The sequence below is a fragment of the Elephas maximus genome, chromosome 26 (assembly GCF_024166365.1).
Source record: "Elephas maximus indicus isolate mEleMax1 chromosome 26, mEleMax1 primary haplotype, whole genome shotgun sequence".
In the NCBI taxonomy this organism is placed as follows: Eukaryota; Metazoa; Chordata; class Mammalia; order Proboscidea; family Elephantidae; genus Elephas; species Elephas maximus.
This window is the reverse complement of record NC_064844.1, coordinates 42,142,943-42,167,369: the sequence shown is the minus strand read 5'-3', so window position 1 is coordinate 42,167,369 and position 24,427 is coordinate 42,142,943. Positions and strand designations below refer to the sequence as shown.

The following is a 24,427-nucleotide window of genomic DNA, read 5'->3' as shown; positions in this document are numbered from 1 at the left end:
TTCTATTTCTTGTTATTATATTTTCCTGTAATTCCTTGAACATATTTACAAGAACTGCACTGAGTCTTTGTCTGCTAGACCTAGTATCTGGGCCTACGCAGAAGTCGTTTCTACTTTTCCCCTGAGTATGGTCACACTTATATGTTTCTTTGAAAACTGGATGTTTTTTGAATAATGTAATAACTACAGAATTGACTTATTTTTCTTTCATTTAACTTAAACTGTGTAATCTGTCATCCCTGTGGTTTGTGGCCACTGCTGCCTCTGTTCAGATTTTTTTATTCTTGTTGCCTTTTTAGTCTGTCTTCTCAGGGGTCACCCTTGTGTTTGAATAGATTAGTGGTTAGCCAATGATTCAGACAGAGGTACTCCAACAACTCAATCCTATCAGGTTTCTCCTCTCTGCTGAGTGTTCTGTTCGTAGGTAGAGAGCACATTCAAAGTTCAGCTAGTTTTTAAGTTTGCCTTGACTTTCACTTTGTGTTGGGTTGTCCTGGGTCTCCTTTGCCCATGCATGTAGTTGCCCAGTCAGCCAGAGATGAATGAAGCTGCAATCTAACCCTTTCATTTCCTAAACCAGGATTTCCTAATTTAATTTCTGGCTGGTCTACTGCTCTTGTCAACTTGGACCATAACCTGAGAATATCCAAGCTGTGGGTTTTTTCTGTTTGTATTTACTGAGTTTGCCACTTCTAGTTGACAAAGTTGAACATTACTATCATTCATCCCACACTGAGCTCATCCCTTCTGGCAGGAAAACTGCTGATTTTTGTGGCTAGCACTATACTGGTAAACTACAGTTCTTGCCAACCAAGCTTGCGGGGTGTGTGCGCATTGTAACCCAAGGCAAAAAAGCTGCAGGACTCCGAAGCTCCAGCATTTTTTCAAAAATAAATGCATCTCAATTTGTTGTCTACCTTTGGTGAGTTTCCAGAACCCTAATATGGTTGTTTATGACAATTTTTTCCTCATTTGTACTTTTCTTTCTCCAGAGACAAATTTGCCGATGTCTTCATGCCGCCTTACCCTGTAGTCCTTCTGTCTGTGATTTTCTCAATTCATCTTTAATATCAATAAAAACCATATTATTAACTCTATTTTACAGGTAAGAAAGTTAAGGTACAAAAATTAAACAACTACCTGAAAGTCACATAAATGCTAAATGGCAGAGGTTGCAAACTAGGCAGTTTGCCTTCAGAGACTGCCCGCAGTTTTAACAGATATGAATATAAAATTTCTTAAAGTACTAAATAAATAGTATAATATAAGCAGGTACAGGTGCTACAGCAGCATGGAGGGAACAACCCATTTTTGGAAGCTGAGTATAGCAGACAAGATATAAAGATGAAGCACCACAGAATGCATCGTTTTAAAAAATTCCATGTTTATATGAATAAAAATAGCAAGAAAACTTTCAAATAATTAAGACAGGTTATTATATTAAAAGCCTTATTGTGACTTCTCACTAATATTACTTACTCTCTTGCCAGTACCCCTTCCGACTGGAGGATGTGCCTCAGCAGCTTGACGAATTGTACAAACCATTAGTTCTATGAGGGCACTCTCTTGGCGGTCAGACATTGCTAAGGTAAAACAAAACACGTTAGTATTAATAGTTTTGCAATAACCATGGAGTAAAAAATGAACATTATTATGAAAAGCAACTGTAACAATACTGTATTACTAATAATTTTAAAGACAGAAGTTAAGGTATAGTATATTTTGCCTTTTTTCTCTTTGTAAGAATACATGCTTATTATCATAAGTCAAATAAGAAAGAGGTAAAGAAAAAAGGTAACTCCGATCTCTCCCAATACCTAGCTTCTTCTAATGCCATGTTTCTAAGTTAGGTAATTCCAATATTTTACTGTATTTCCTTCTACATCATTTCAAGGCTCAGAATACGGTCTCCTTTGTTCCTCGATATTTATATATATTTAAAATATTAACAACAGATTTTGAATATCTTTCAAGTCAATACATAACAATATGAATAATTATCTTGAATAACTACAAAATGTTAAAAGGAATCTATGTACCACAACTTAGTCAAACTTCTCCTAATAATGGTCAATCAAAATATTTCCAGAAGAGGCAGGACCAAAACAGCAGAATAGTTGAATGCTTCCTGTTGGCCCTTTTAAAACAAAGACTCGAAAACATGAATGAATTGATTATATATGAAAATCTAGGAGCCCTGATCATCAAAGACAAAGCTGAAGAGTCAGACTGAGTGGCAAGAAGGAGAGACAATTCAAAAGCAGCGGAGAAGTGCCAGTCGTGAGGTCGCTGGAGCCCTGCTGCTGTGTCAGCTGGCGCATGTAAGCTGAGGTAAGCAGTAGCACATGGGACACGGCTCACCACGTCTAGTGAGGCCGGTGGTGGCAAGTCTGCGAACACCTCTAGAGACGGTTGGAAGCAGCACTGGACCTGCCGAAGTTAAGTGCAAGTGTCTAACCTACTGCACGGGGCAAAATAACCCCTATCCTCCAGAGTTTCACAGCAGAGAAGTGCTTCCCTCCCTCACCCACTCCCCACCCCGCTCTGCTCCGACACCAGTTTGGCAATATCCAACAATGGCTACGAACCCTAAGCCAGGAACCCAGGGCTATCTGTGCCCACTACAGTTACACAGCTTTAAAAAACACCACACCCCCTAAGCCAGGAACTCAGGGCAGGTTGGGAGGCCCTGCCCCTTCACCCAGCCACTGGCATAAGGGGTCTACAGACTTGCAGCACTCTTCACCCTTGTCTAGGCCTGTGTAGGCCAGTCCACATCCCATGCCCTCATTAGCACAGAAGAGCAGGGCACACACCTGAAGCCCATTTTTAACTGCAGCAGCCAAGGCGGAGCCACAGATTTGTGACATTTGACATCAACCTGCTCCTTAAGCAGGGGCCTCACCCACCCACACCAGGGGACTGAAGGTTGGCAGTATCACCCACTCCATCAGGCCACCCACAACAGGGGTCTGAGAACAGTCCCTCTAGCCAACAGCACCAGGTGCCCAAGGACTGGATGCAACACCTCCCACTGTGTGCTCTAGAGGACAAGGACATGCCCTGTACCCAGGCACTGGGGACAGCCATCAGTCCCCTGTCTTGCCTCAAACATAGTCCCCTATGGCAGCCAGATACCTGTGCCTGAACTGAACACCCCTATGCAGCCATGCCTGGCCATCTAGGACCGTAGGTCAGAGTCTGCACCACACACTCACTGACTGACAACCTGGACGCCTGTGCTCACAAACCTAGTAGGAGCTCTAACCACCTGGAGAATAGGACATGAGAGCTTCAAAGATACCAATAACCAAAGCAGCTCACATGCCCAGCTGACTTGGTCCTATCAAAAAAAACAAAAAGTTAGGACACAGTAAAGGAACATACAATGAATAAATATGACTTGTAATGCCTCAGAGACAACAGTCAATATCAAATCACATGAAGAAGCAGGTCAAGACAGCTCCAGCAAGCGATCAAAATAAAGAATTAGGGCACCCTCCGGAGAAAGATAAGGTAACGGAACTATATGAGACAGAATTCAAAAGACTAATATACTAATATTCAAAAGATCTCACCAAGAGATCAGGAAGGAAATCAGGCAAAACTCATACAAAACCAAGGAAAACAGATAATGCAATAGAGGAATTCAGGAAAACAACACAACAACAGAACGACAAATTTAACAAGCTGCTAGAAACCACAGAGAGACAACAATTAGAAATCCAAAAGATTAATGATAAAATTTCAAAATTAGATAACTCAATGGCAGGTCATAGAAGCAGAATTGAAGCAATGGCAGACAGAATTAGCGAGATTGGAGATAAATTCTTTGATGCCAGGTTATGTGAGGAAAAATCAGAAAAAAAGAATTTTAAAAAGTTAACAAAGTCTAATAATTACGTGGGATTCTGTCAAGAAGAAACACGTACGAGTTACTGGAGTACCAGAACACGGGGGAATAACAGAAAACAAAGAGAACTTTTGAACATTTGCTGGCAGTAAGCTTCTGTGACATCATGAAAGACGAGAAGATATCTATCCAAGAAGCTCAGTGAACTACACACCAGGTAGATCCCCCTAAAAAGTCACCACAACATATCATAATCAAACTTGCAAAACCAAAGACATAGAGAGGCAAGGAATAAACAAAAAGTTACCTACAAAGGGGAACCAATAAGACCAAGATCTGACTAAGCAGAAACCATGCAGACAAAAAGGCAATGGGATGACATAATAAAGCCTTGAAGGAAAAAAATGCCAACAAAGAATTATATATCCATCAAAACTGTCTCTCAAATAAGTTGGTGAAATTAGACAAACAAAAGTTAAGGGAATTTGTAAAAACCAAACAAAAATTACAAAATATATTAAAAGGAGTCCTCTGGTTAGAGAACCAACGATATCAGACAATAATCTAACACTAGAACACAGGACAGATCAATCAGTTCTCAACTCAGATAGGTAAGTTGCAAGAAAAAAAGTAAAAGCTAAAAGACTGAAAATAGGGAACCAGAGACGTCGATATGTAAACGATGACAACGGCAATATAAAAAAGATGGATTAAACAGTGTAGTCACAGAACTTCCATATGAAGAGGAAGTTACAGCAGTATCAAGAAATATAAAATCAATTTAAACTTAGAAAAACGGGCAAATTTGAAGGTAACCACAAAGGAAGCTAACAAAGCTACCCATCAAAATAAAAAAGAAGAAAAATATAAAGACTCACCAAACAAAAATTAACAATAATGAAAAAGATGAAGAGGAAATACATAAAGAAAAGTGACTCATATGGAGAGTAGCATCTGGGGTCTTAAAAGCTTGTGAGTGGCTGTCTAAGTTACTCCACTGGTCTCACCCTGTCGGGAGCAGGGGAGAATGAAGAAAACCAAAGATACAAGGGAAAGATTAATCCAAAGGACTAATGGGCCACCTACTACAACTTCCACCAGACTCAATCCAGCACAACTAGATGGTACCTGGCTAACACCACAGACTGCTCTGACAGGGATCACAATAGAGGGTCCTGGACAGAGTTGGAGAAATATGTAGAATAAAATTCTAACCTACAAAAAAAGACCAGACTTACTGGTATGACAGAGACTGGGGAAACCCAGAGAATATGGCTCCTGGACATTCTTTTAACTAGTTACTGAAATCACTACTGAGTTTCACCCTTCAACCAACGATTGGACAGGCCCATAAAATAAATAAATAATACATGTAGCTCAACCACATATAGGAGACTAAATGGTCACACGAGCCCAAGGACGAGGAAAAGAAGGCAGGATGGGACAGGAAAACTGGACAAATGAAAACGGGGAACCCAAAATAGAAAAGGAGAGTGTTGACATACCATGGGGTTGTTAACTGGTGTCATAAAATAACATGCGTACTAACTGTTCAATGAGAAACTAGTTTGTTCTGTAAACCTTCATCTAAAATACAAAAATAAATAAATAAATGAATAAAGACCAGATTTACTGGCCTGATGGAGACTGGAGAAACCCTGACACTATGGCCCCAGGCACCTTTTTAACTCAAGTATATAGTCACTCCTGAGGTTTACACTTCAGCCAAAGACTAGACAAGCCCATAAAATAAACCAAGACTAAAGGGACACACCAGCCCTGAGGCAAGGACTAGAAGGCAGGAGGGGACAGGAAAGCTGGTAATAGGGAACTAAGGTCAAGAAGGGAGCGTACTGACATGTGGTGGGGTTGGTAATCAATGTCATAAAACAGTATGTGTACTATTTCATTTGAAGGTAGTTTGTTCCCTGAACCTTCACAGAAAGCACCAAAAAAAAAAAAAGGTAGCGGAAGGGGAAAAAAACAGCTTTCAATTGCATCAGACCTGATATAGAAAAGTGTCTTGCAAAGAGTAAGTGCTAAAAAACCAAAAAACCAAACCCACTGCCATCAAGTCGATTCTGACTCACAGCGACCCTCAGGACAGGGTAGAACTGCCCCATAGAGTTTCCGGGGAGTGCCTGGTGGATTCGAGCTGCCGACCTTTTCGTTAGCAGACACAGCGCTTAACCACTACACCACCACGGTCCGAATAAGTACTAGCCAACTATAAATTTGATAATGCATAATTATCTTCATCCTCACAAAAGTGCTGATATCATTCTATTTTTTAATAAGAGCATAATGGTGTTAAATTTGAAAAGAAGGGGGAAAAAAAAACAAATGAACAACTCAGCATAGAAAATTAAGTGAAACAAAGAAGCTGTCAACACCACAAAAAAATTAAAAAAATAAAATAAAATAAAAATGATAGCAGTAAATTCATCCTGTCAATAACGACACTGAATGTAAATGGACCAAATGCACCAATAGGGACAGAGAGTGGCAGAATGGATTAAAAAACACAATTCATCTATATGCTGCCTACAAGAGACATACCTTAGACTCAAAAACACAAACAAACTAAAACTCAAAATTTGGAAAAAAATATGTATCAAGCAAACAACAATCAAAAAGGAGCAGAAGTGACAATATTCATCTCTGACAAAATAGACTTAAGAACAAAATTCACCACAAAGGATAAGGAAGGACACCATATAATGATTAAAGGGTCAATACACCAGTGGGCATAAACATAATAAATATATAGGCACCCAATGACAGAGCTCCAAGATAGATAAAATAAACTATAAGAGCAATGAAAAGAGAAATAGACACTTCCATAACATTAGTAGGAGACTTCAATACACTGCTTTTGGTGAAAGACAGAACATCTAGAAAGAAATTCAATGAAGATACGGAAAATCCAAATGCCACGATCAATCAACTTGACCTCACAGACATACACAAAACAGTCCACCAAACAGCAGCCAAATATACATTCTTTTCTAACGTAAAAGGAACATTCTCTAGAAGAGACCATATTTTAGGCCATAAAGCAAGATTTAATAGAATCCAAAACATTAAAATATTACAAAGCATTTTTTCTGTTCATAATGCCATAAAATTAGAAATCAGTAACAGTAATACCATGGAAAAAAGAAAAATCAAATACATGGAAACTGAACACCTTGCTTAAAAATTACTGATTTATAGAAGAAATCAAGGACAGAATAAAGAAACTCATAAAAGCAAATAAGAACGAAAATACATCTTCCCAGAACCTTTGGGACTTAGCAAAAGCAGTGCTAAAAGGTCAATTTATAGCAATAAATGCATACATCCAAAAAGAAGGGCCTAAATCAAAACATTAACCCTACAACTTGAACAAGAGAGAGCAGCGAAAGAAGCCCTCAGGCACCAGAAGAAGGGAAATAATAAAGATTAGAGCTGAAATAAATGAAATAGAGAACAGAAAAACTACTGAACTTAACAAGACCAAAAGTTGTTTTTCTCAAATGATCAACAAAATCAACAACCAATGGCAAAAATGACAAAAGAAAAACTGAAAAGGAAGCAAATAACTGAAATAAGAAATGAAAGGGGTGATAACTGAAATAAAAAGGATCATAACAGAATACTATGAAAAATTGTACTCCAACAAATTTGAAAATCTAGAGGAAATGGACAAATTTCTAGAAACATACTACCTACCTAAACCAACACAAACCAAGGTAGACAAACTAAATAAACCTATAACAAGAGAAGCTATTGAAGAGGTATTAAAAAAAACCCCAACGTCAGCAAAATAGCCCTGGCCTGGACAGCTTCACTGGAGAATTCTACCAAATTTTCAGAGAAGAGCTAACATCAGTACTAATAAGGTATTTCAGAGCACTGAAAAGGACAGAATACTCCTGAACTCATTCTATGAAGCCACCATAACCTTGATACCAAAGCCAGGTAAAGATACCATACACACACAAAAAAATCATAGACCAATATCCCTCATCAACATAGACACAAAAATCCTCAATAAAATTCTAGTGAATAAAATTCAATAGCATATAAAAAAAAAAATAAATTCATCATGACCAAGTGAGATTCATACCAGGTATACAGGGATGGTTCAACACTAGAAAATCAATCAATGTAATCCATCAAATAAATAAAGCAAAAGAACCACATGATCTTATCAATTGATGTAGAAAAGGCATTTGACAAAGTCCAACACCCATGCATGATAAAAACTCTCAGCAAAACAGGAACAGAAGGGAAACTCTTGAACATAATAAAGGGCATTTATACAAAGCCAACAGCCAACATCATTCTAAACTAAGAGAGTCTGAAAGTATTCCCCTTGAGAATGGGAACCAGACGAGGAGGCCCTTTATCACTACTCTTATTCAACATTGTGCTGGAGGTCCTAGCCAGAGCAATAAGGCAAGAAAAAGAAAGGGCTTCCAAATTGATAAGGAAGAAATAAAAGTGTTCCTATTTGCAGATGGTATGATCTTATACACAGAAAACCCCAAAGAATCCATAAGAAAACTACTGTAACTAATAGAAGATTTCAGCAAAGTATCAGGATACAAAATAAACACACAAAAATCAGTTGGATTCCTCTACACCCACAAAGAGAACTTCAAAAAGGAAATCACCAAATCAATACCATTTACAATAGCCCCCAAGAAGATAAAGTACCTAGGAATAAATCTAACCAGAGATGTAAAAGACCTAGACGAAGAAAACTACAAAACTCTACTGCAACAAACGAAAAGAGACCCACGTAAATGGAAAAACATATCTTGCTCATGGATAGAAGACTTAACATTGTGAAAATGTCAATTCTACCCAAAGCGATCTACAAATACAATGCAATTCTGATTCAAATTTCAACAGCATTTTTGAACAAGGTAGAGAAACAAATCACCAGCTTCATATGGAAAGGGAAGAGGTCCCAGATAAGGAAAGAATTACTGAAGAAGGACAAAGTGGGAGGCCTCACGCTACCTGATTTTAGAGCCTATTACACTGCCACAGTAGTCAAAACAGCCTGGTACTAGTACAACAACATACACGCAGGCCAATGGAACAGACTTGAGAACCCAGACGTAAATCCATCCACATATGGGCAACTGATATTTGACAAAAGCCCAAAGTCCATTAAATGAGGAAAAGACAGTCTCTTTAACAAATGATGCTAGTGCAAATGGATATCAATCTGCAAAAAAACAAAACAGGACCCATACCTCACAGCCTACACAATTTAACTAACTCAAAATGGATTAAAGACTAAAATGCATAATCTAAACGATAAAGATAATGGGAAAAAATAGGGACAATGTTAGGAGAGCTAATGCATGGCATAAATAGTATACAAACCATAACTAACAAGGCACAAGCACCAGAAGAGAAACTAGAAAACCGGGAGCTCCTAAAAATCAAACACATGTGACTCACCAAAAGACTTCACCGAAAGAGTAAACAGACAACCTACAGGGTGGGAAAAAATTTTGGGCTACGACAGATCTGATAAGGGTCTAATCACAAAAATCTGCAAGATATTGCAACATCTCAACAACAAAAGACAAATAACCCAATTAAAAAATGGGCAAAGAATATGAACAACAGACACTTCACCAAAGAAAACATTCAGTCGGCTAACAGGCACATGAGGAAATGTTCACAATCACTAGCACTACAGAAATGCAAATAAAAACTACCATGAGACACCATCTCACCCCGGCAAATCTGACACTAATCCACAAAACACAAAATAACAAATGTTGGAAAGGTTTTGGAGAGACTGGAACTCTTACACACCATTGGGAATGTAAAATGATACAACCCCTTTGGAAAATGATACGGCAGTTCCTTAAAAAGCTAGAAATAGAAACACAGTACGATGCAGCAGTCCCACTCCTAGGAATATACCCAAGAGAAATAAAAGCTGCCACATGAATAGACATGCACACCCATGTTCACTGCAGCACTATTCACAATAGCAACAACACAGAAACAACCTAGGTGCTCATGAACAGACAAATGGATAAACAAATTATGGTACATACACACAATGGAATACTATAAAATGATAAAGAACAATGATGAATCCGTGAAACATCTCATGACATGAATGAACCTGGAGCACATTGTGCTGAATTAAACAAGTCAGTCACAAAAGGACAAATATGTATGTGACCACTATTACAAGAACTCAAGACAAGGTTTAAGCACACAAAAAAAGTTTTCTTTGATGGTTACGAGGGTGGGGTGGGAGAAGGAAGGGAAATCACTAACTAGACAGTAGACAAGGATCAACCTCGGTGAAGGAAATGAGAACACACAATAAAGGGGAAGTCATCACAACTGGACCAAACCAAAAGCACAGTAATTTCCTGTATACATCCAAACACTTTGAAGGACAGAGTAGCTGGGGCCTGGGGACCATAGTTTCGGGGGACATCTAGGTCAAGTATCATAACAAAGTTTATTATGTAAATATTCTACATCCCACTCTAGTGAGTGGCGTCTGTGGTCTTAAAAGCTTGCAAGTGGTCATCTAAGATATATCTATTGGTCCCATGCCACTTGGAGCAAAGGAGAATGAAGAAAACCAAAGACACAAGAAAAATATTAGCCCAAAGGACTAAAGGACCATATGAACCAGGGACTCCACCAGCCTGAGACCAGAAGAACTAGATCGTGCCTGGCTACTACCAATTACCGCTCTGACAGGGAACACAACAGAGAGCCCCAGACAGAGCAGGAAAAAATATAAAACTCAAATTCACATAAAAAGACGAGATTTAATGGTTAGACAGAGACTGGAGGAACCTCTGAAACTATGACCCCCTGGATGTGCTGTTAACCCTGAACTCAAACCATCCCTGAAGGCACTCTTTAGACAAAGATTAGATACGACTATGAAACAGAAAATAATACACATTAGGAATGTGCTTCTTAGTTCAATCAGATATGCGTGACTAAATGGGCAGCTCCTGTGCAAAAGCAGGATGAGAAGGCAGGAAGGGACAGGACCTGGTCAAACTGACATAGGAAACTCAGAGTAGAAAGGGGGGGTGTGCCGTCACATTGTGGGGATCTCAACAAATGTCACAAAACAATATGTGTATCAATTTTTGTATGAGAAATTAACCTGAGCTGTAAACTTTCACCTAAAGCACAATAAAAAAATAAAATTAAACAAAATATTTCCAGAGTTTTGACAGTATAAACTGCAGGAAAACATCATTAATACCTATAAAATTTAAAAGAAATATTTTTTTCTGTAGAATAAATTCCCAAGAAGGAGTAATGGTCAAAGGGAAAGAAAATCTTCACACCAACAAATTACAAAGGTTATTTACTACAATTCACACCCCTAACTGCAAGGACGACAATGTTTCATTCCTCATATACCTGCTAGCACTGGATATTATAAATCCCTTTATTTTTGGCCAATCCAGTAGTTGTTATTTTGCCTTTTCCTATCTATTAAACATCCACTAACAGCATTTGGCTGCTAACCAAAAGGTTGGCAGTTCCAGTCCATCAGCTGCTTCTTGCAAACCCTGCTGGGCAGTTCTACTCTGTCCTTTGGGTCGCTATGAGTCAGAAATGACTCAATCAGTGGCAACGGGTTTGGTTTTTTTGGTTTGTTTTATATACTAACTAATGAAGTGGAGTGTATTAGGAGCGTATTATCTTGTTCACTGGCTTAGTATCCTTTTTCTAAGATTATTCTATGTCTATTCTTTGAACATTTTTATGTTTTATTAATCACCCTATCTGTTTATGAGAGCTCTTGTATATTAGAGATAGTAATCTTTGTCATTTGAATGATGCAAGTATTTTCTCCTGGTTTGTCCTTTGTTGTCAGACTCTTTATGGTGTCTTTTGACAGAAAGTGTTAATTTTTGTAAAGTCACATCTGTCACCTTCTGTTTTGTGGCTTCTGGGTTTCTTACAGTGCTTTCAAAATATCTCCTTATTCTGGAGATTATAGCAATATATTTTTCATTTTATTTTATTTTTATTTTTTACTTTATTTACACTTTTGTATCTTTAACTGGCTGGCTTTTATTTTTGCCCACAGTATGAAGTATCAGCCAGTTTACTTCCACTGATGAATAGCCAATTATGCTTCCCCCATTGTTAAGTAAACCAGCTTTCCCCTTTGAATTAAAATGCCATTTTTAACTGTTTTAGGGCCCTCATATATACTTGGACCTATTTCTGGATTTATTTAGTTTTACTAATCTACCTATTTCTACAAGTTTTTTTTGTAACATAATTTACAGTTTTAATATAACTTAAGTCAACTACTTCAAATATTTAGTTGAACAAATTTCCCTTATCTAGTCCTTCTTCTAATTTTTTTTTTTTGGTAAATTCGATAACTGTATTTCTATAATGCTAACAGCACACAATTTGTTACATGCATTTCCTAAACCTAAAAAAACAAAAAAGGCACTGTTAATGTAAGTATATGTGTAAGTGGTTTACATGATTAACTTGTTTTATCCTCGAAATAATCTCAAGAGATAAAAACATATCCTCACTTTACAGGTGAGGAAACTGATTCACAAAGAAATAACTTTTCAAAGCTCTCAGCTAGTACTAGAACCAAGATATGAATCCAGGTAGTCTGACTACAGAATTTATACTGTTAAGCACTAAGGTATACTGCCTTTTTACACAAGCTTGAAATTCTATATAAACTTTAAAATCATTTTGCTTAGTTCCCCTTGCCACCTCACTTCCCAGAGCTCTCACAAATATGCTGGAATTCTGACTGGTATGGTTAGAAAATTATATATTACACTGGGATAAGTGACATTTTTATAATCTTTTCAGTCAGGTGCATCTCTCTCCTCATTTTTGCTTTATGTCATTTAAAAAACATGATTTTTTCCCCAATTACGTTCTGTACTTCCTTCACTGAATTCAATCCTATGTAATTTTAAAGACAGGTTTTGAGACTAATCTGAATAGCTTAGTTTTGTCTCTCCCACTCTCCCTTTTTCTTTCTGTATATTAATTCATGTACTTCCCACATCTGTGAAAGACCAATAGATGTCAGTATTACAGAGAAAGAACTATAAATTCAAAGAAAAACAAAAACAAGCTATTAGAGTTTAAAAGCTTGCATTGATTATTTTATAATAAATTTAGTCAACAGCAACGAAAAGGCGAAGACATAACGTCCTTTATTGTGTACTAAAATTATCCTAGTATGGATGTGTATGTACCTTTTAATTCAGCCATTTTTTTTTGTTTTAACATTTTAAGTTGTCTTAACACATGAAAGAACTTCAGCTTTTCCATCTATACTCCCATGATCTAATCCCTAGTAATACAGAAAATACTGTTTCTGTTTATGATTCTAGAACTTCATCATTTTTCAAATTTGGCTGGAGATAAAGGAACTTCAAGGTTGTCTATGAACAAATCTAGTCCCACAGAAAGTGAGGAGAGTGAGATCAACTTATCTCAAGAATGGAAACAGTCTCCACTATTTACAAAAATCTGTATTATTGTTGAATAATAACCTTACAGTGTCCGATGCCATCTATTTTGTTGCCCTATAATCAAACACATCCACTTAGAAAATTTCCTTGAAAAATCAGATGCTAGGAAGACTCAAAAATAGTTGAAATTTAACCAAAGTTCCTTCTGGGATATGAGAGCAAAACCACTTAAAATTGAAGGCAAAGCAAGCCGTAAGCCAGAGACAAGCAAATAGCCACACTGATTGAAACAAATTCGCATCTGTTGATACTATGAATTATCAGATAACTACAAAATTTTCTAACTTTTTGGGAACCATCTTTGCATCATCTCCATTTCTTCACTATTGATTTTATTGTTATCACCTTGAACTCTGGTTTATCACTTTCTAACCACTGAAAACAAATTCTTTAAAGTGACCGTAGTCTTTGCATAGTCCTTTTTCTCCTCTGCAGTGTATGGTATTAGCTCCTTTGCACACCATTTTATTGAGCTTCTGTCGGATAGAATGGGGCCCTGGTGGTGCAGTGGTCAAGAGTTTGGCTGCTAACCAAAAGGCTGGTAGTTCTAATTCACCAACCGCTCCTTGGGAATCCTATGCGGGTAGTTCTACTCTGTCGTATAGGGTCGCTATGAGTCAGAATCAACTCGATGGCAACGGTTTTGGTTTGGGTTTATAGGATAGTATTATCTCTCTCTTTTTTTTTTATAGGTAGTTAATTAGCTGTCTCACTTGTTTCTCTTTTATTGCTTTTGTCCCTATTCACGGACAATCTTTAAAACTCAGCTGTGGGCTTTTCCTTCTTTATAATCTGTCTTCCTCTTTGATATTTTTACTATCATTTCCCACAGAAGCCACTGTATCAATTACCTAACTAGCCAGTCTGGTTTTTTGTCCTTTCCAAACCATGTTTAAAAAGGCATTTTCTTTTTTATTTTAATGTTATTTTACTTTAAATATATTTATAAGCAATATATTATAAAGATGTGGTGGTGGTGGTTGTGTGCCATCGAGTCAATTCCACCTCACAGAGACCCCATGTGACACCACAGAACTGTCATTCCTAAGCTATACTTATTACAGAAGCAGGCTGCACGCCCTTCTCCCGAGGAGCCACTGAGTGGCTTCAAATTGCCAACCTTTCAGTTAACAGCTGAGCGCTTAGCTGTTGTGCCACCAGGGCTCCTTATTATACAGTGAAACTTGTGAGAGCTGGAACTTGATGGGACTGCATAGTTTTTTCAGGTCTTGAAAGTTTTCCTTCCTTTTTTTTCATCCCCTATTGTCAGCTTTCCTGTCTCTTCCTGACTTCTAGTCCTTGCCCCTGGGCTGGTGTGCCCCTTTAATCTTGTTTTGTTTTATGGGCCTGTCCAATCTTTGGCTGAAGGGTGAACCTCAGGAGTGACTTCATTACTGAGATAAAAGGGTGTCCAGGGCCATACTCTTGGGGTTTCTCCAGTCTCTGTCAGACCACTGAGTCTGGTCTCTTTTTTTTTTTTTGAGTTAGAATTTTGTCCTCTCATTTTTCTCCAGCTCTGTCCGGGACCCTCTATTATGATCCCTGTCAGAGGTGCCAGTGGTGGCAGCCAGGCACCATCCTGCTGTGCTGGACTCAGTCCAGCAGAGACTGTAGTATTCATAGTCCCTCAGTCCCTTGGACCAATCTTTCCCATATCTTTGGTTTTCTTCCTTCTCCCTTGCTCCCAATGGCATGATATCAGTGGAGTATCTTAGATGGCTGCCTATAAGCTTTTAACACCCCAGACGCAGGCAGGTGCCCTGGATCTAGTCTGTCTGCCCCTGGGTAGATCTGAGCTGTTTGAAGAGAAAGAGGTAAACACCAGGCTCCTGACAAGAGCAGGTGGAAGGCAGGGCAAAAAAAAAAAAAAAAAAAAAAGACTCCAGATGCTACTCACCAAAGAAGAATGTATAACATTTTCTTTATAAACTATATTATGCCAATTGAGACAAATGTTCCCCGAGACCACGTTCCCAAGGGAGTTTGGACGTGTCCATGGAGCCTCCAGGGCCTTGTAATGGACAAGTTGTGCTGGCTTTCCCAGTATTGTGTACTGTCTTACCCTTCACCAAAGTTACTACTTATCTATTGCCTATTAAGTGTTTTTTCCTCCCATCCCTCCCCTGTAACTATCAAAGATTGTTTTCTTATTGTGTGTAAACCAAAAGGCATTTTCTTAAAATACGAACGGCATCACACCATTCCCTCTTTTAAAATTATTCCATGGCTCCCCAACGCACTTGTTGTTGGGTGCTGTTGAGTTGATTCTAACTCATGGTGACCCCATGTAACAGAGCAGACCTGCCCCATAGAGTTTTCTTGGCTGTAATCTTTATGGAAGCAGATCACCAGGTTTTTCTCTTTTGGAGCCGATGGGTGGTTTTGAACTGCCAACCCAAAATGTTCTGCACGATCTGGCTTCTGCTTGTATCTCTCCAATCTCATCTTATGCCACTGGTTCACTGTGCTCTAGCTATAGTAGCTCCTGGAACACAGCAAAATCATTCTTGCTTCAGACACTTTGCAACTAATATTTTCTCTATCTAGAGAGCCCCTATTCCCCTACTCCTTTTTAAATTCCAATTGCTAGTTTCTGTGTCTATTAGATTCTTGGATCATATGGCCTCTTCAAAAGGGTTTTCGAAGATGATTCAGTCAAAAGATGGTCCCCTCCTCACTGTTATCCATCACAGACACTTACTATCCTTGAAATTATTTTGAATGTTTACTTGGTTTTGGTCTGCCTCCCCAGGTAGAATGTAAACTCCATATAGGCAGTGCACTGACCTTGTTTAATATTGTACCCTCAATACTTAGCATAATACTTGACATAGAGAAGGTGATCAATAAATATTTTTAAATTATAAATTAACTAATGATTCTCTGCCTTGAAGAATTCCATTTATCCACATCAACTGGATCACAGAATTTTAGCATTAGAAATGACCACAGATTATCTAGTCAAATGCCCTTATTTTATAAAGAAGCTGAGATCAGATAAGTTAAATGATTTGGTTTCGATCATGTTGTTATCTGGCGGCAGAGCTGTAACAAGTGCTCAGAACTTTACATTATACTACAAATTTGTTTATCCAGCAATTTGATTTCACTCCGGAATATAAAACAGTTGCTTAAAGATGCTGCAATGCAGTCTTAAGGCTACTGTGATATCAACCGCTATTGGTAGTCTTTGGTAATGTGTCTATTTTCCCAAAATCTAGTCCTACATCTCAATTTCCTAGAATTTTCTCCACTGGAGTACCTATCACACTACACCTATCTATGATAGCTACAATAGCTTAATTTTTAATTAGTTTTAATAAATAACTAGTAGCATTTTTATCATAAAATGTAGTAAAATACTAGCACGGAACATTGATGTGACTGCCATCTTATGCCAAAGCTTATATGCAACAGAGCATGCATATGAACAAATGTATGAGAATATGTATGTCATGATGTATACAGACATTGTTCTGCACTTGTATGTCTAATTTCCCCGGCCTTGCTTAGTATTTTTACGCAAATAATGTGTACCTTCTATGTTTGTTTAACAACCCCACTCCCCACTCCATGAGGTATTTTCGTAAGTGCTCCTATGCCGTTTTTTACATGTTATCAGGAAAAAAAACTGGCAAAGCACACTTATAATAATACATCGTTGGAGGGAGGGCATGGGTGGCAAACAAATGTTGGAAGTGCGTGCTATCTGCATAAAAATATCGTGTATCTTAAAACTACGGTTTACTTTAAAGTTCTTCTCATCTTATAACTCACTTTCCTAGCCAAGACCAACCCAACCCAAATCCACCTCTTGACTGGAAACTGAAGAAGCCCAATGTCAACTAAATTCAAATGACAATGAAATATAACACCTAATAGTACAGAGTTATTTAATATGGTAAGTCCATCAAGAGCACCTTGATGATAGAAAACTCAGTAATTTAATTACTATTTACTGGTTTACACATCTTATTTAAGTCAGTAAAAAGTTAACAACAGCAAAGCATATCAACTTGGCTCTTTTTCCCTTAACTTATAACTCCTATCTCCTTGGAAATAACCTCACAGAGCATGGGGTGATATAGAGAAAGATGGCTTGTAACCAGAAAGAAGACGGTCTAACCAGCTCTGGTAATTTGTTAACCTCATGACCACAAGCAATGAAAGAAAAATGGATAGGAATTACCACTGAATACTATGCTAGGCCCTTTATTCCAGTGCTGATTGGGCAGTAAAGGTTAAAAGTGGAACTGATTTTATTGGGGAAGATAATAAAATTAGTTAGAAATAGTATGTATGAAGTCAGTGAACTTGGTAGGGACATGCATAAGTAAAATAACGGGGAGAAAACGCAGAATATACGTTCATTCTCTTGTGATCAAAAAAGTAAAGGGAACCCGGTGAACAACTGGAGTTTGACCTAAAGAGCAGAGGGCCCTTGTCAATTTGGTAACAGGGCCATCTTCATGCTAAGGATATTATGAAGAGGGGGGGAAAAAAAAAAAACCAGTAAACAAAAACCAGAAGTAGAGCAAAAGATAGTTCCACCTTGAAAGAAGGTCTAGGCAAAGTTTGGGGATGATTTCTGTCATAGATAAAATATGAAATCATGCTAAGTTTAAAAGAGATATTTTCAAAGAGTTTGCTGGAACACATCTGGGTATGATGCATATGTACATAGTACCAGTTAGCATCACTGCTTAGAACACTGAGGGATGCTCATTCTTCAGGTGAACTTGGGATGCAATCAATTTAGGCAGTCAACTGCAGAGGATGGCTCTTCTTTTCTAATTATACCCGAGAGTTGAACCACACAGGGGGGTATAGTAAGCAGAAAAGGGAATCAACACTATACCATCTCATTTAATTCTCACAATAACTACATAAGGTATGTAAGGAAAATAATCCCTATGTTATACAGAAAAGTAAACTATGGGTTAGAAAAAATGAGGACATTAGTCACAAGGGACAGATTTTAAAATCTGAATCTATATTTCTTTTGATTCTGAAGTCCATGTTCAGTCCACTATGAATCTCTTATCAATACTTATATCCAGTACTATTATACGAATTAAATGAAGCATCAATTCTTTAAAGCACTATTGGGGGACAGTTTGGAAACCCAGCTATAAAAAAAAAAAAAGCTATAGATAGAGGAAAAAGCATTTCTAGTCCTAAGAAACTAATAGTACGTATAAAGTTCCAGAATATGTGTTTATTAAGTACAGATATATAGATACATAGCTGCCACCAAGTCGACTCTGACTCATGGTGATCTTACGTACAACAGAACAAAACCTGCCCATTCCTGTGTCATCTTTGCAATCCCCAGCATGTTCGAGTCCATCGTTGTGGTCACTGTGCCAATCCATCTTACCAAGGGTTTCCCTTGCCCTCACTGGCCCACCACTTCACCAAACACCTTCTCCAGTGATTGATCCCTCCTGATGACATGTCCAAAGCGAGTGAGTCGGACAGTGTTCTGCTTTATCCATATGGTTTTCATTGGCTAATTTTCAGAAATAAATCACCAGCCCTTTCTTCCAAGTCTGTCTTAACCCAGAAGCTCTGCTGAAACCTGTAGACCATGGCTGACCCTGCTGATATTTGAAATACCGGTGGCATAATTTCTAGCATCATAGCAACACGTAAGCCACCACAGTACAACGAACTGACAGATGGGTGGTGGATATTAAGTATACATATCCACTTTCCTGTACATTTTACTATGCAAAGTATAATAACATGTGCACGTCAGAAATTATTACATAGCTATTATTTCCACCTGTTTCTAATGTAAATTATTCTAATGTAAATTATCTAATTTACATTGATTTTCTGATTTTAAGATTATATGACAAAAGGGGACAGTAGGGTCTAATGAAATCCTTGTGTGTCACAGGCTTTTCCAAGTTCACGTATAATTATAGTAAAAACATTCCAGATACACAATTTCTATTACATTAAGTACATTATTATTTCACGTCTCACATCAGCACAAAAAAAGTCTGAATATTACATTGCAATAATAAAGATTAAAAAAAAAAAAAAAACTCCATGGCACAGCAGCAGTCTTAATCTGGAAAGATGTTATCAGCTATTAAGATATCCTTACATGTTACGAGAAACAAATTGCTCTCTTTGCAAAAATACACATAGCATATTTGCATATACTCATTTTTAAGAAATAATCTACACCAAACCAAAAAAATGAAACCCACTGCCGTTGAGTCAATTTTGACTCATAGTGACCCTACAGGACAGAGTAGAACCGCCCCGCAGAGTTTCCAAGGAGCACCTGGCAGATTTGAACTGCTGACCTCTTGGTTAGCAGCGGTAGTACTTAACAACTATGCCACCAGGGTTTCCATAATCTACATTAAAAAAAAACCACATAGCATAGTATAATTACCAACAAAACCCAAAACAATATGTAAATCAACTTGTCAAACACTGTACCTTCTTCTCCTTGAACAGGTTCTTCTAATAACAACTCTGTCATACATTCCCAGTCTTTCAACAATTCTTGAGAGCTCTCCCACAAACTGTCCACCAGGTAGGCTGCATGTTCATGTAACTAAAAATAACAAATCAAATATGACTAAAGAATGTTTAAGGAATAAGCTACTAATATTTTGAGTTAATAAAGTGCTTTCTTCAGAATTAAAATGACTTGATCTCAATGATTTCAAGAGCCACTAAGAGAATAATATATTTATTTGTATTCCACTGTCGATTATGCAGATGTAATATTCAGAATCAATTAGCTTTTTAAACATTTACAATAGTGAGGTTAAGGATATCCTAGTCCAACCACATCATTTATAGATGAGGATGTGAAAGTAAAGCTAGTTAGTAGAATTCCTGAAACCAGAAACTGGATCTAGATTACTTCTTACTACTCTTGTTTGTTCCTTTGTAATTATCACTTTTTTAGAGGAAATTACTTACTTTCTAGAATTCTATTTGAAACTCTGGTACCAGCCAATCCCTCCTTCCTTCACATCTATCTCATCTTAGTCAAGGTCTAAAATTGTCAAGGTAAGTTTGTCAAGGTGAGTTTCTGCATCTGTTTGCTTTTCTAATCTCATTTCCATTTGACTCAAATTCTCCACTACCGTGCCCCTCTTTGTTGCTCATTATTCTCTAGATAATTCCCCTCGAAACCCATTTACCCACAGTAAACAAACACCCTTAAGCTCCTCATCACACACTTTATGCAATACTCTCTACCTCTGTCATTAAGCTCTGAAGAATATTACTCCCATGAAGCTTTTTAAGGAAGGTAAGTGGAGAAGGTGTTGGCATCGTTCCAGTTCTTAAATGTTGCTAACAATGAACTTCTCCATCCAAGGCATGGATGGTCACCTTTTAGATCTACTGGTTATTCACTGATACCTTGGCACATTTGACACTTGAGTTGGTTTTCCTCCTCACTCCTAATTCTACCATTATGGTTAACTTTGATATGCATTTGCATGACCTATTCAACGCTTTGCCATCTACCTCCTTAATTTTTCATTTCCACATCTCACACCCTGGTTCCTGAATTGTTCAGGAAAACCATACACACACCCGTACCACACGCTATCCCAGTGACTTCTGGTAAAGCCAAAGCAGATAATACCGATAAGCACCTCTACTTGGAAAGAACAGGGGCAAAGGTGTGCAGCAAGACACCTTCAAATGCTCCAAAGTTCTGAAAAACTATTCCTACACAACCAGTAACATTCCAACAGTGACACAACTGGTGCAGTAAGAGTCCAATACTGACACAAGTGGCACACAACAATAATACCTAGTGTCAAAGAAGAAAAGGAGCAGAAAACAGAAAAACAAAATGTTTCAAAACTGCTGTAAAAACTAAAACCTATACTGAACATCAAGATTCTGTGACTAAACAGCCCTGGTGGCACAGTGGTTAAGTGTTTGGCTGCTAATCTAAAGGCTGGCAGTTAGAATCTACCAGCTGCTTCTTGGGAACTCTATGGGGCAGTTCTACCCTTTCCTATAGGGTTGCTATGAGTCTGAATCACCTTGACAGCAAATGGGTTTTGGTTAAGGTGCAACGGTTAAGCGCCAAAAAGTCAGCGGCTCGAACCTATCAGCCACTGGTGGAAAGGAAGATATGGCAATCTGTTTCTATAAAGATCATAGCCTTGGAACACTATGGGGCAGTTGTACTCTGTCCTACAGGGTCACTATGAGTCGGAACTGACCTGATGGCAATGGGTTTTTTTTTTTTTTGGTGGTTATTTAAAGGTGTATATAGCTATTTTTTATTTATTTTAACCTCAAATGACCATCTGTCTTTTAATAAAGCATTTTTTATTTATATTTTATTTATATTTACTGGGATTATTCCTGACATCTTATATTTTCCTTAAGCTTCACAGCCATATTATTTACACTCAGCTCCCAAGTTTTTCTGATTTATTTGCTCACCAATGTTTCTTATACTTTTTGTTTTCTTTATTTTTCATTTTGCTAGAAAACACACTCAAGTAACACTCTGTGCATAGGATGTATGGGTAGTAAACTTTCTGACTGCATGTCCTTTGATTAGTGCCTTCCCTCCATTCTTTGTTCTGTTTATAGAGCTCCTACCAGATAATAATACAATAAATAATTTCTGAATCTGTCTCCTTGTCTCTTAATTTCTCTCTCATACTTTTCATTTCTTTCTTCTTTTGCACTGCTCTCTGGAACAAAATCCCTTAGTTTGCTCTCTAGCCAACTAAACAGATATTTGGGTGGATCCATTCAGGCTACTTACTAATTTTCCACCTTGAATTTTGGGAATTTTGTTTTTGCTTTCTAAGAATTCTCTTCCTCCTCCGTAATAGCCTCTTCTTAAAATTGGGAGTATTAGCTAAAAATTTTCATCAATTAGTTGGATTTTGTGCCTCTTTTTCATGGTAGTTATTTTTTACAAAAATTTTACTGATATTGGTTGCCAGTTCCTATCTGTTCTAAGAATCTAGAATGAAGAATATTGGTAGCTAGAATCCTTCCTTGATTCTGACTTCCTGGATTTTGCAGGGAAGTGGAAAGAGGGCATTTATAATTGAGCAGACTTTTCCTCTAAGATGTAAGTACACAATTTGTCTTTTGAATGCAAAAGTTTCCTCTTTCTCTAAAAAAGTGGCCATAAATTATCTGTGACATTCAGTACCTTGCTTCTCAGACTCATTTGTCCACCTCTCAAATGGCTGGACCAGCAGCTCTAAAGTGAGGAATAGGCTCAGTTAAAGGGTAGCTACTTAATTACTACCTATACGTTACTCCTTTCACCACCTCTGCTGCTCTGATCTTTGGTATACGTCATGGTTCTACCAGAAAATTCCAGTTAAAAAAAGAAACTTTTTATATTTTTGCTTTACTGGGTTATGGGTTACTCAGGTCTAAGGGATTTCTTGGGTCTTTTTCCATTTACTTTATACCTTTCAAAAGTCCTCACTATTCTGGTGGGCTGATAAGATCTCTTTCATCTTCCTTAGCCTGAGGTTTTCAGCTGGATGAGTTGATGATGCAATTTAGTAGTGTAATTCCATTAACAGTGGCATTCTTAATGAATGACTTTTCCAGGCCACATTAAAATTTAGCTCTGCCATGTTGTCATTATTCCTACCAGAAATTTTGCATGTGTGCTAGCCAATTTTCTTAAATGTAGAGGATGACTTCTTTGACAATTTCCTCATCTTTCTGGCTGTAAGGGGCTCAGTACACTGTCTTCTGTTAATAATAACAAGCTGTTGTTTTAAATTCAATATGTATACCAGAAGGGCAGGGTAGTGTGTTGGCCATTTTCCGTGATCAGGGTTTCAAATTCAATAATATTAGCAACAATAATCAGTACAATATGGTCAAGTCAGGGGTTGGCTTGACATAATGTTTATTATACAGTCTTTGTGTCTTGAGGCTTCAGTGATGGCCATAGAACTTGCAAGTCTCAAGTTTTTACCAAAATACCAGGTAAATCAATGTTTAAGAGAAAATAAAAAATTCTAAAATAGCCAGTAAGGGGTAAAAGGTTATAATCACCTTTCAGACACTTTATACCAAGGATCTTTTATGGAGAATCAAAGCAGAAGCTGTAAGAAAAAAGGCCTTGGAGCATTTTAAATGGCTGTAGAAAAAGCCTCTAAGATTAAAAAGGAACCAGAATACAAAAAAATGAGAGAAAAATGAATTTTCTAAAAATGATTTTTGGTGTCACGATTTATAAGAACAGTTTTAAAATCAGGTACCCACATGACATTCTTTGTACTTTTCAGATCTAAATGAACAAAAATGGGTAACTCTTTAATGGATAGTCACTATATGGTAAATGACTAATTATAATTAAATTAAAATTTATTTATAAATTATATATAACATACAAACTAAAATCATATTTATATCTAGGTGGATTTTACCCTGCTAGATTTAAGTATAATTTAGAGGCATTACACTACACTTGTATATTAGACAAACCAATGTCACGTTCTTGGTGATGTTAATTACAATTTTCTGTGTGGATTCTGATTCATCTTCAACTGACTTTAAGGTTGCTGCTAATATTTCAGCTCAAGTTTTCTCTGCCTGCTAACCCTTCATCAAAGAGTTAAATACACTAAAGAATTTCACTGTGTAATGGAACCTTTTATGAAAAATCATTTATAATGCAAATAATCATCCCAAGTTATTAAGTCTAAAATTTCTAAATACTCTTATATTGAGTTTTCACCTCTCCTAAAGTATCAGTCATTGATGAATCCTGAAGAACTTATAAAAACAAAAAAATTATCATTCATTTCCCAGGAATGAATACTAGAGGAAGATTTCTTGGATATATCAATAATGTGACTGTCAATTCTCTGTCTTAAATGACTGTTACAATTAGACTCATAATTCCACAAACCAAAAGGGGAGGTGGTCATAATTCATAGTTTGTCCAGGGCTGTCCTGGGTTATGTTTGTTGCCTTGGAATAATCAATAGTGTCCTTTGCAGTCCAAAAAGCATTACAGTTTGTTAAATAAATTATTTGGTCA

General features: G+C 37.4%; 1 protein-coding gene across 5 annotated transcripts in view; it reads right to left on the bottom strand.

The window, feature by feature from the left end:
* STAG1 (stromal antigen 1) overlaps positions 1–24,427 on the bottom strand; it is a 520,715-nt gene that overhangs the window by 97,397 nt on the left and 398,891 nt on the right. For all 5 annotated transcript variants that reach the window (XM_049870475.1, XM_049870474.1, XM_049870476.1 and 2 more), the window contains 2 exons: positions 19,852–19,969; positions 1,480–1,583 (listed from right to left, as the gene is read on the bottom strand). In XM_049870475.1, the coding sequence (XP_049726432.1) occupies positions 1,480–1,583; positions 19,852–19,969 (222 nt within the window). The remainder of the gene's footprint in view (positions 1–1,479; positions 1,584–19,851; positions 19,970–24,427) is intronic.